Source organism: Periplaneta americana, chromosome 5 (assembly GCF_040183065.1).
Source record: "Periplaneta americana isolate PAMFEO1 chromosome 5, P.americana_PAMFEO1_priV1, whole genome shotgun sequence".
NCBI classification, from domain to species: Eukaryota; Metazoa; Arthropoda; class Insecta; order Blattodea; family Blattidae; genus Periplaneta; species Periplaneta americana.
This window is the reverse complement of record NC_091121.1, coordinates 107,217,270-107,230,722: the sequence shown is the minus strand read 5'-3', so window position 1 is coordinate 107,230,722 and position 13,453 is coordinate 107,217,270. Positions and strand designations below refer to the sequence as shown.

At 38.1% G+C, this 13,453-nt stretch overlaps 1 protein-coding gene across 4 annotated transcripts in view; it reads left to right on the top strand.

The window, feature by feature from the left end:
• Positions 1-2,870: 2,870 nt before the first annotated feature.
• Nedd4 (E3 ubiquitin-protein ligase Nedd4) overlaps positions 2,871-13,453 on the top strand; it is a 97,907-nt gene continuing 87,324 nt past the window's right edge. Inside the window, exons 1-2 of one of the 4 annotated variants that reach the window (XM_069826379.1) lie at positions 2,871-3,157; positions 12,035-12,114. In XM_069826379.1, the coding sequence (XP_069682480.1) occupies positions 3,008-3,157; positions 12,035-12,114 (230 nt within the window). In that variant the 5' untranslated portion in view covers positions 2,871-3,007. Of the gene's footprint in view, positions 3,158-3,621; positions 3,849-12,034; positions 12,115-13,453 lie in introns of those variants that run through there. The other 3 variants (XM_069826378.1, XM_069826380.1, XM_069826382.1) reach the window with 3 other exon arrangements.

The window sequence follows — 13,453 nt, the reverse complement described above, 5'->3', positions numbered from 1 at the left end:
CTACAAATATGAGCCTTTGATTTGTCGTGTTTTAGGAGATTGTCGTTCGAAGGGAGTTCATATTATTAGTAAACCTCTCTTTTGACCACACATTAGTTTCGCGGCTAAATAACAAATATGGCCAGCAGAATAGTTTAGACAGTTTAGAACTACCACACAACCAATTCCACTTACCATATGATGTTGAAGTGAAATGGCGTGTGTACTCACGCTGTTTTTCTTTTACGTTCATGGACAAATTTAACTCAGGAGTTGGTCTTTCCATTTTCACAATTTCAACTTCCTCGTTGTATGTACGACGGTTAAAAGGCACTTTTAATAAACCTTCTATTACACAGTCATTTTCAACACAAACCTCTCCAGAAACTTGTCCTGCCATATTTTTCACAATATCACTTAATTGGGACATTAAAAACTTAATAATTCACAATTAATATAACTCTTAGACACTCGAACAAATCACAAATTTAAAATACTGAACTGCAAGAACACAGTCACATTCATGAGCTGGCGTACTAAGCGTATTGTTGCTTCGCGCCTTCGAAGAAACCGATCACGAGAGCGGCAACTCACCCGGCCTACACTGCACAATAGAAAGAGAAGGGAGTGGGGGACGGGCAGTTGTGCGACAGGACAGCTTGAGCGGAACGGTCACAGGCTACCCCTCGTAGCAGCGGTTTCTCCAGCGATGCTGCCTTGACAACTTGTTTCTTTTCGAGAGCAGAGAGCGCATATAAATCTAACAATTACTTTAATTTTAATTACTGAGGTAAAACTAATAATACAAAATTATTACATTATGTTATATTATAAACTTTTTCTTTTGTAATTTCCTTGGGCTACCACCGGTAGCCCCGGTAGTCCGCAAAATACGCCCCTGCTGTTTCCGTTTTCGCCAGTTACGCATATTGCATTCAGTAACTGTAAACTCTCGACTGGTGGTCCTATTTCCGTGAACTTCTTTAAATTTAATAACATTTAGCTTTAAATTTTCCGACATTTATTGGGGTTCATTATGAAGCAACACAATACCGGTAATGACAGAACACAACTGAAGCAAGCAATGCCACAAGAGACAACAATCGACATTAATGCCTTATTTTTAGGGCACTTTTTGGTAATTAGTAGGGCTAGGTATTTTATGATGTAGCATATATTTTTTGGTAAGACTGATATGTTCCTTAAATATATATATATATATATATATATATATATATATATATATATATATATATAAATGCTTGTTAGGAAAAAAACTAATTGATTTAAAGTACTTTATTAAGTCATATTTATGCATATTTGACCATTTCTACGTGATAGAGCATATTTTAGTAATTTGATGGTCATCTTCGGCATATTTTCACTCTTTCAAGAAGTAAAGAACTTTTCTCACACAATTTCTTTCTTCCATGTTCATTTCAGATGTTAAATTTCGCAGAATTACATATCGCATTTTGTTTCCCGGAAAATGGTAAAATGTGCCTTCTTCCCCTATTTCGTTTAAATTCATTAATAGTTATAATAAAACACGTGAAAATCGTAGACTACAGTGTTCATGTAAAATGTATTAAGTTTCTTTCATTTCCGAAAAGGTATGGTGCATGAATTGAACAACAGGAAGGTAGTGCCTTAATTTATAACATGAAATATCTTTTAATATCAAGAATGACAGCCATTTATTTTAATATAATTGAGACGTAGAAGTTTTGAAATTACGTCTATTGACCATAAAATATTGTACGAAGCATTTAATAAGCAACAGTGAGCCCTTTAAATGTCCCAAAATGTCAATGTCATTTAAGTGTTATGCTACGAATATCTAGAACCGAACAGCGCTCCGAGCGGCGGAATTGGCGGTATGCGGGAACCACTTCAGACCCGTATTGTATGCGCCAGCTTGCATAATCTCGTAACGATTGCAACACGTTACATTTCGTATTCTCAAAACTATTGGACATATCAAAAAGCTTATTTGACAAATTTTATTCTCATCGACTTGCTCTATTATCGCTGGGAATTAATATAATAGCTTCCCTTCGACCCTGTATATAATATTATATGGAGATAGAAAGTAAGTCAGTATATTTCAGCACTGCTTACCCTGCAAAAAATTCGTCACACGCCACTGCAATAATCAAATCCCTATTTCAACACATCAGATACCTGCTGACAATAGACTTGTTCTTTTTATTTTACCAAGATGTATGACGTCTTCTTAAATATAAGCCCTGAGGGATAGAAGGTAAGGTACCGATATCAGGCGTTTCGTAATAAAACCGGTTTATGGTACATTATTTAAAGACGCGATATCGCATGGAAGGTAGTGACGTTTGTAATTTTTAGTATCAAATTTTGAATTAGTATCAGTAGCACCATGATTTTGACCAGAAATTAGCAAAATTAAGTACCTAACAACAGGGTAATTAATGCTTATTTATGACTTTTTTCAAAGAGTTCTTTTACAATGTTTATTACGGAATGTAGTTTGCAGCAAGGTGTGACAGATAAATGTAAACTTTTCTTGGAACAATAACACATTACTGTATCGCTTTTTATTGACCGTAGCTGAAATCAATCATGTTACAGGTATCGGTACATGCATATTTATGCGCGATAACAGCGGCACCTGGTTTGATTTTCCGATAGATTCCTTCTTTTCCCCACCTATTTGGTGGCCTGATGAGCATATTATTTTAATTTGTGGTCTCAGCATGTAGAAATTATTATTATAATGGAAGCTATGATTTAATCAGTAAAAGTTCTTTTTGAATTCATAGTTTGGCCTAACACTCCCGTGCTGTAAGCAACAGTTTTCTATCTCTCTCTTCAACGATCGTGACGACAAAAGAGGGGAACGCGACCTTGGATTGATGTCACATGGTTAAAGTTAACAGTACAATACAGCGACGAGTACACTGTGCAGTGCAGACCGGACACTCGTGAGATGTATTGTGATCTCTGTTTTGGCAACTAATACAACATGGGACAATAGCGATAAATTCGGAAAATGTCAAGTATAATGCAAATAAGTACACGGGCTGGGGGACCTCCAGAGCCACCTCCCCGAAGAAGAAATTCTTGGTCAAGCAGACGACGATCGAGTATTGTTACAATACCTCAAGCTCAAAGAAGATCGCTTCATGGACCACTAGAAATGGTAATAAATGAACAGAATTTAAGAACAATTTGTCTTATGTCTTTTGAACTGCACTGTTGTTTTTGTAATGTAACGGTAAAAACGCCAAATTGGATTTAGAATGTTCATAATTTTTTTGAAACAGCCTATGAAGTCGTGTAGCAGCCTACACTGTTAAAGTTAGAACTAGAAAATGTGCTCACACACTTTCGTTAACAAGGATCTCAAATGCTGGACGCGAGGGTATGAAAATGCTTTAAGGAAGTACTTGCTTACACCAGAGTTCCGAGCAGTTATCAGCCAAGTTATCTATAGACATGAGGGATATGACGTCATGTGAAGGGTAATTTGACAAGTCAGTTATGACGACAGATATGAACATTGGGAGTGTTTGAAATATATAGTCTTTTTGAAAGTAACTTTATTTTAAGAATAAATTATCGCATTTTAATAGATATAGTTTGAAAATTAAGAAACAGTATGCATTTTAAATGTTGCTTAAAACACTGACTTGACTATTTACGTTACGAAATGGTGGTCGGTTTGTGGATAGTTCCTTTCAATAAGTAGCTTATTTCTTTTCTCCAGTAAATGGGAATGGAAATTTGGTAATTTTAGAGTCATATAAATGCCGTTTGAAGAAATTAGGAATAATTTGATGGCTGGCAGAAATGAATATGGGTACATGCCATCAGTTGGAATTGATGAACATGTAAGTATTACGTCTGCTTTTGACAAGTGGCCATAATAGGTCTTGCGAAAGATTGTAAATTTTTGTGTTGTGACCTCGCGTACACGATATAATTGAGAATTCAAACAAATTGAGAACTACTTGTTTTCACATTAGACCTATCCGTGGGCTACTTTTTGTACTGTTTCAAAATTAACCTAGGTACAGAAATTTCGGAGGTGTATGTGGAGTGAAATATATGCTAGTGCCTAGATAGCATATTTACAACAAAAATAAAGTCTTTCTACAACTTTTGTGTGCCATGGAAAGTAGTATGTAAGAGAATGCTCCACTTATAGGAGATATTTAGAATTTTACTGAAATTGTCTGGAGGGTTAGACAAGATACAAACTTTACAGTACTCTGTTCATGTTACGCCTGTCACATCACAAGGCATTTAACTACATAGACTCAAATCAAAATCTAGTCATAGTATTAGATTATTTTCCTTGTAGTTGAGAGTTACTTGAGGGGGAAGCACTTTCCTAAACTAAAACTGTCAGACTACTTTCGGGGATACCTTTCCACGCCCTAAAAATTGTTTAAATTTTGAACATGGTATGTTTTTTTTGGGAGGTTTCTTTAATTGATGCACAATACCTTGCTTTGTTAGCTTCTTGAGCGTTTACTCTAGTCCCTTAATTTTTTTTGTAAGCCTTAATCCTATCTTTATTCATTCGCATTCGCCCTACTTGATTCCACTCCTGTTGGGTCCTGCTTCTTTAGTGTTTCACTAGCACTAGCTGGGACAGAGCTATCGGAAATAATTTTTACTTTAGCTCAGCTTTCTTTTACCAGGTACCTTCCAGTCTTGTCTACTCACTTCTTCCTTTTGAGTCTTTTTGATCAATCACTTAAATCAGATATGGTCTGAATTTTCTCTGCTTGTTTTCTTTCATGATACCTTTCTCGTTCTTCAGTTTCACTTCTTCATAGAATATCTGATTAGATCTTATTCTCTGTCTAGGTTACCAGGTATGATCTGTTTTGCTTCTCGTTTTTCCCTTCTGAGTTTTCCTTCATGCTTGTCACTTTGTTTAAATATTTACTCTCGTACAGAAATTTAAAAAAAGTAGGCCTATTATCCTTTTGATCTTCATCTTCCCCCCCCCCCCCCACCCCAACATTCAGGCTCGTCATTGCTCCAGACGCACTGCAGCCTTAGGCTTATTATGCTACCTATGTTTTATAATTTAATACCGATTCATCAGCCCTGTTACCTTGATTAAGATATACAGACCAGATATAGAACTCGGTTCAAAATCTTTTGGTTCTAGACTTTCCCGAAGATAAGGTAGGCCTATCTTCTGCGAGCCAATGTGTCGCAAGAGCAAATAATGTGCTGGGCTTCCCGCAGAATCTACAGTCTAGGTTACCTTGAAGTATGCCCATTAAATTAAGTTGCTTTTTCACAGGTGCATGACCCATGAGAAAAGCTGTGACTGCTCTAAGCAGAAATCTGTTGCAGTGTAGTAATATTTCAGCTCTTTTGTTACTTGGTCTAACAATAAATTGTTTCCCATGGTTGATACCTGGTGTCTTAATCCAGGTTTTATAGTGTTGAACCTTGAGCTATTTTTTAATTGCTTCTCTGACAGAACACCTAGGTATTCCAAGAGCCGGCTGTGGTCCAATATAATTTGAAGCCACTCCTTGTTTTGCTAGTTCGTCAGTTTTTTCGTTTTCCTCAATACCACAATGCTATGGTACCCAGATGAGTTTAACCTCATTCTGTTCTGCCAGGGTTGAAATTATATTGAGGCAATTAAGAACCAGTCCTGAAGTAACAATATGGCTATGTAAAGCCGTAAGGGCAGTCTGGCTATCCGAGAATATAAGAATCTGCTTTCCTATATAAGCTCTTCTTATATTTTCAAGAACGCATTGGATAATGGCTTATATCTCTGTTTGAAAAACAGTGGCATATTTACCCAAGGGGTCGGCCTAGGTAGCGTAGTTGGTATAGCGCTGGCCTTCTGTACTCGAGGTTGAGGGTTCAATCCCGGCCTAGGTTGATGGCATTTAAGTGTGTTTAAATGAGACAAGCTCATGTCAGTAGATTTACTGGCATGTAAAGGAACTCCTGCGGGACTAAATTCCAGCACACCGGCGATGCTGATATAACCTCTGCAGCTGTGAGCATCGTTAAATAAACCATAATTTAATTTTTTACCCAAGGGGAAGCTTAAGCTAACCATTGGTCTGATGCCATAGACTCCTGATCCAGTTCCTGAGTCTGTCTTTGATCCATCCGTCTGTGTACCACATCAAAGACTTCTCAGGAAATTTTGGAGTTTTGTTTTTCCAAAGTTCAGAGTCAATGATGACTCTGAAATTCTTTGTATAATGTCGAACAGGATTAATATGGTCTGATTCCATGCACAGTATGTCACCTGCCATAAATCTCTTCAATTCCAGCAAACCTGATTCTACATCTGAGAATATCAGTTACTTAGAATGTTGCAGTCTATAGAGAGCCATTCTTGCTTCCTCCATTACTACTATGTCTAATGGAGTCAAGTTTAAGAGTGCTTCCATAGTTGCAATGGGGGTTGTTTCCATGGCTCCCGTTATAGCCATACAGGCTGTTCTTTGAATTCTGCAAAGCTTGATTTTGGAGTTGTTTTGAAGAACTTTTTTTCCACCAAATGAGAGCTCCATAGGTTATTGATAATCTGATTATCCTAGTGTAGATCCAGTGAATCATACTAGGCCTTAGTCCCCATTTTTTTTCCATACATGCGTCTAACAGTTTCAAAAACTGTATTTGCTCATTGTGTTATTCTTTTTAAATGTTGATTCCAGCCTACCTTAGAGTCAAAAATCACCCTTAAGTACTTGACCACCTCAACCATTTCTAGTTTTTCACCTTTAAGAAATAATGGACCTAATCCCTTCAAATTTCTGTATCTGGTGTAAGGTACTAAGACTGTTTTATGAGGACTAATCTTAAGATCTTCTCTCTCAACCCATGTTGTCACCTTATTTAGGGCCACTTGCATAAGTTCCCTAATGGTATTCGTGAATTTTCCCCGAATTATGATGGACATATCATCAGCATAGCCCATAATATCAAATCCTAGATTACTGACTTCATCCAGCAATCCATTTACAACTAAGTTCCACAGAATGGGTGATAAAACACCTCCCTGTGGACATCCTCTCATGATCTTTGCAGCTAAATTGCTGCCCATGAGGGTTGTATGTACCACTCTATCTTCCAGCATGGACTCAATCCACCTGTTACAGGTTTCATCTATACCATGTTTCTTTCAGCTGTAGTAATAGCTTGCTTTAAATGAGGTATTGTCAAAAGTGCCTTCAATATCAATGAAGGCACCTAGTGCCACCTCTTTTGCTTTAATTGTCTTTCCAGGTTTCGTGAAATCCGAAAAAGTGATCTCTGTTGATCTGCCTTCACGATAGGCATGTTGGTTCTTGTGCAAAGAAAAAGTATTCAAAGCACCATCCCTTGCATGCCTGTCTACCAATTTCTCAAGAAGTTTGAGTATTTAAATTACATTAAACTGATAGGTCTTAGGGACTTTGCCAGGGTCAAACGTTTCCCTGGTTTTGGTGTAAATACCACTCTTCTATGCCTCCTGTTCATAGGTATATGTCCTAAAGCCAAACTAGCCCTTAAAATAAGGATCAGTTGTTTGGATATTGGTTCAAATCCTTGCTAGAGCATGATGGACATAATTCCATCATATCCTGGGGATTTGTATGGTTGGAATGCGAACGCGGCCCATTTCAACTTCTCGTAACTAATAACACTTTTGTCAGTTGCCCAGTTTCCTCTTAAAGCTTGGTAATTTGGAAATTCAAGTCCAAAACCGTCCCAGCCACCAAGAGGCTCTTGTATGATTTGTGAACCAGGAAAGTGGACATGGAGGAGTTTCTCCAATGTTTCCTTCTCTGTTTTAGTAAATTTTCCGTTTTCTAATTGGAGATTGCCAATAGCACACCGAGAGTCTCTACTAAGACACTTCTGGAGTCTGGCACATCTGGAGCCTGTTCTATCTCCTCACAGTGTCTTCTCCAGGAGGCTCTTTTAGCTTCTCTCAGGGCTTTATTATATTCAGTTAAAGACCGTTTATATTCAGTCCATTGTCCTGTTATCTTTGTTACATTAAATAGCCTTCTTTTCCTCTTATTAGCAAGGTCTTGGTTCCACCAGGGCCCATTCCTGGTGGCCTTCCTTGTTTTAAGAGGACAGTTGTCATTGTCTGCAGAGATAATTGCATCTTGCAATTGCCCTGCAGCAGTTTCTAAGTCAGAAAAGTCATTAATCTTATTGTCCATCTTCATTAGATACCTGGTCATATCTTCCTTATATGAACCCCAGTCTGTCTTTTTTGGATCCCGATAAGATTCTTCCTGTTTAAAATTACATAATACTTCAAATTTGATGTAACTTATCTGTTGTTCGAACAACTTACATCCTCAGATACATACCAGTTTTTGGTAAATGTACCCATATAATTGGTGACCAGAGTTATATCGATAACTTCCTGCCTTCTAGAGGTAACAAAGGTAGGTCTGTTACCAATATTGGCTATATCCAGGTTATTAGATACAATAAAATTGTACAGAGACTCATCTCTGTTGTTGGTGTTTGAACTCCCCCACGCAGTGTGATGGGAGTTTGCATCACAGCCAATGACTAGACTAGATGTAAGCTCTCTTCCTGACAGCTGGCCACCAGCTACTCCACATCTCTGGTGGGGGGTGGATTGATATCATACGGGAGGTAAGCCAATCCAAGAACTATCTTCCTCGGTCCCTCTTCACTTGATGATTTTATTTTTACTACCGTAAGGTCCCTAGAACAAAGGTTCATTAACAGCAGTACCGGTATTTTCGTATTATTTTTAATTACAATGCAGGTTCTTGGAGTCTTGGTCGTTCTATTGTAGGCCTATATCAATTCCCCACCAGCCTCCTTGAGACCTCTGATTATACCTTTGTAGTGCCAGGGTTCCTGGATGAGTGCTATATCACAGAACTTCATCTTTACACATAGGGCAGATGATTCTGCCCTACTGTGATGTAGATTTACCTTCAATACCCTCATCACCGACCTCCCAGTCCTTTAATTTTTTAAAGATGATCCTCCCAAGGCCCCAAAAGGCCTTGAAATCTCTTTTTTCGAGTTCGTTGTACAAGTGGAAGTCAACTGAGAAGGCCAACGTATGCCCCTTCTCTGCCACCTTCCAACTCATTAGGAGCCAATCATCAGTTTTGAACTCAGGATTTTGTATCCTGAGTCTGTTTTTAACTGTTGATAGTTCAACAGTTTCTGGTATCCAGATGAACACCTTGGGTCATTTACGAAGGACCTTGGAACTGACAACTTTCAGTTCCGCCCCCTCCCAGACGTTCCCAAGTCTGCCCATTTCCTGGATAAGCCAGTCTTTACTACCCTTATTTACACAGGTTATCCATAGGATTCCCTGTACAAATTTGGAGTTAAAGAATTGCGGCAGTGTTCCTTCTCCAATAGTGGCTTCCACCGCTGCATTTAGTTCAGTCTGAACCAGGTCAGCTTGCTCCTGATTCAGCTTGGTATTAGGATGACGTTGACAAACAACTGCCATCTTGATACCTGCAACAACATACTTATAAGACACAGTCTGCTCCGCAGTGGAGCTCCTGTGTTTTTTGGGATATTGTCTGATGGAAGTAGGGGTGCTAGAATCCTAGTGGGGCCTTTTAAATTTCCACTGGGTCTCTCTACTTCTTTTCCTTTTGGAGAGGTCTTGTGTGGTTTTTTTTAACCGTTCAAGTACCCTCTCTCATTTTTTTCTCTTTCAGGAGTTTTTTCCTTTGAGTTCCTGAGAGCTTCCTGGACTGCAGTCTCGTTTTCTCAACGCCTGCAGCCAAGGACTCAACAGCCTGCTCTGAGGAAGTTTGTACTGCCAAGTCTGCCAAAGTGGCTCCTTGGTCAGTTTCAGTTAATTTGATTTCTGTAGCCTACTTGTGTTCATTTAGATCCCACGAGTGCGGGGGAATTAAATAGTCCACACTGGCAGAGCTCCCTTTGCCATTGCAAGGCTAATTACTCCAAGAGGTCGCCCAGTTTCTTGGAGGCTCCGTTAGTGACACATCTCCCATGCACCCCATCGGCATGGAAACGCATAACACCTTAGGGTTGGGGAGTTGGTTTACAGTCTCTTATTTGATATTCAGAGACAGGCCTGACCTGGGTCTAGTGATTTCGCACTATCCCTAGTACAGGTCCTCGGCTATCCACCACCTGCCGACGCGTCTTGTACTCACTCAAGGTTGGGCTTTAGGGATTTATGGATAATTAATATTTCACCAGGGAACCCCCAGCCCCAGGAGCAGAGATATAATACATCTGTATTTGTGGAAAAGACATTTCTGTTTCTTTTTGCTCAAATTAGTTCCACTTAATTATGCAAACTGCAAGTTACAAGATGAACATTTCGATGCCAGGCAGTAAACAAATGTCAAATACATATGACATACACCAATGCACTCCTATCATAATTAATGTTTGATATATGAGTTAGAAGATTGAATGAAAACTTTTACTTTTGTGTTTTTTTATTAAAAAACCATTCAGAAAATATTGTCAGTTTATTTTTGTGACACTGTGTATTATAAAGGGGTTGGAACAGTCTGTAACATATGGAATGCAATTCATAAATAAGACAGTATTACAAATCTTATTTATTATATATTGCTGATCCACACCAGTGAGAACAAACATTTATATAGAAGAACAAATATCTGAACAAGTTATCGATTACAATTTCCTGTGTTGTAAGACTTGCTACTTAGATAACTTAGGAGAAATTGATTTCCAACATAAGAGTGAACGTTTCAACCAGATGTGTGGGACAATAAAAAGAATGTTGAAAAATAAAGCAAGAAAAGAGACGAGAAAGTTTTACAAAGGAATGGCCACATCAATTGTATTGTATTTACTTACATCAGTTGTATTCGTACATCACTTCACGGCAAGAATATGTAAAAAAAAAAAAAAAAAAAAAAAAAAAAAATCTTAATTATAGTCACAGTTTAGTTGAAATATATGTAGAATAGTTTTACAATATAGTCTATGGGTACAACACAAAGGTTTAGTATCAATACTAACTTAATACAAGACAGATTAAATGCGACAGGCTCATGTCAATAGATTTACTGGCATGTAAAAGAACTCCTGTGGGACAAAATTCCGGCGACGCTGATATAATCTCTGCTGTTGCGAGCGTCGTTAAATAAAACATAACATTTTTTTTTTACAAGACAGAAATATTCAGGAAGCATTGTTGAATGTCATACATTCACAAACAGAATGGAAGGCATGAGAAATTAGATACTTATTTTGAGAAACTAGATACCATATGCTTATATGGGAGCAAATATTGGGTTCTAATCTCTGCATAGGTTGAAGAGGAGTGACGAAGAAGAAGAAAGTTGGGTTCTAAGGAAGAGAGATGAAAGTAGATTGCGTGCAATTGAGATGAGATTTCTTAGGTCCGTAATGGGGGTTATGAGATTAAAAAGAATTGAGAATAAAACAATTGGGGAAGAATTAAGGATATCTAATATAATTGAAAGAATAGACAATTACAGACAAAAATGACTAAACCATGTACATTGAATGCCAGCTGAGAGATTACCTGAGAGAAGATCTTTAAATTACAGACTGGAAGGACACGGAAACATATAGGTTGATCTGACAAAAGCTGGCGGGACTAATTTGGAGTCGCAGCAAACTGATGTCAAATGCCTGAAGAAGATGATGCCTCATAAATTACATAATTATTTTTATTGCATTAACTTTTTGTTGTACTTGTAACATATTTGATAATATTTTTGGTGTGAAATTGGCTGTGGGCAGATTATTTTTCCAAGAACTTCAGTTTTTCTGGTCTTTTACCATTGTCCCAATAATGCATTATAGCTTTGTATCTGTTTAGGTTGTATACTTTAAAAGAGATGTTACATAAAGATTGTACATAGAATAGTGGAAAATTACTCTTTAAATTCGTTTAAAGGCATGAGTTAGAGATGGAAGTCGTGTTAATATGCTTTGTGTTATTGTCTTGAAGCACAATAATATCGTGATTTTCTGTAATCCGACGTCACTGTTATAATTATTTGTTATTAATACTTTTCAATTTCCTTTACAGATGGATGAAACAACAAGTTCACTGAGATTGAAAGTAGTAGCAGGTCATCAGTTAGCAAAAAAAGACATATTTGGAGCCAGGTATGGAAAGAAACAGTATTCTTCATATTGGACATTGGTTATTGAAATAATTTCTTAACGTAGGTATTGAATATTATTATTCGCAGTTTCTCGTAGTGAAAACTTAGTAATATTTGTAGTAGAAATGTATTCTTGTTTCGATGATATGATATCAAAATACGAGGGCTACTTACTAAGTCATGGCAACTATTTTTTTTCCATGGAACCCCGGACTGCAATCCGCATTGATATGCAACGTTTATATTAGGATGTATAGTACTTATAGATGCCACTAGATGGTGCAGATATTCAAGGATAGAAGAAGAAGGATGCATGCAAGTCAGTCAGTTCATTGTTGATGTTTGTGGTTTGTCAAGTATGGGTGTGAGTCTGCTAGAACAATGTGCATACGTAAAAATAGCAGTGCTTCACAGTCAAAACACGAGAGAATGTCATGCACAACTCGTAGAAGCTGTTGGAGGTTGTGCTCTGCCATACAGAACTATTGCAAGATGGATAGCAGCTCTCCAAAGTGGATGAGTAAAAAGTACCGACAAATCTCATATGGGACGCCCTAGGACTTCATTGCTTAGAGAACGACAGACGATGGTCTCTATAGGAGTTTGCAACAGAAACAGGTATTGACCAGGCATCTGTACACATTTTATGGCACAATCTGCATTAAGTGTAAATTGTTGCTAAATGGGTGCCACATGCACTAACAGAACAAGAAAAGTGGACACTTTACGAAATGTGTCGTGTGAACCTGGAATATCCAAATGTGGAGGAGACATCATGCTGAAGAGGTTCATTACCATTGACGAAACCTGGGCCAGGGCTTATGAAACCGAGCTTAAACACCAGTCTGCTGAATAGCGTCATCAAGAATCGCCGCAAAACACAAAGTCCGTCAAAATCCATCTCCGGTGAAGTTAATGGTCATTTTAGCATATGACATTCGAGGAATTATTTTGTGTCATTTTGTCCCCCATCACCAAACTGTTAATGCAGCTTACTACGATGCTTATCTGCAGAATAACCTACATCGCGCTATCAGGAATAAACATCCTGAGTTGTTGGACATTGCAATCATTCTTCACGATAATGCAACAGCCCATATGGCAGCCATTGTTCAGACCCTTTTACAGCGCTGGAGATGGGAAGTACTAGAGCATCCTCCCTATTCCCCTGATCTGTCACCATGTGATTTCGATTTGATACTGAAATTGAAAACTCCATTGCATGGGAGATGCTTTCATATACGAGAAGACATAGCCAACGCAGTGTGATGCGAGATTGCCAGATTGGACAATGGAGCAGCTGATGGTATTGGTCGTCTTCCTCATCGTTGGCAGCGAAC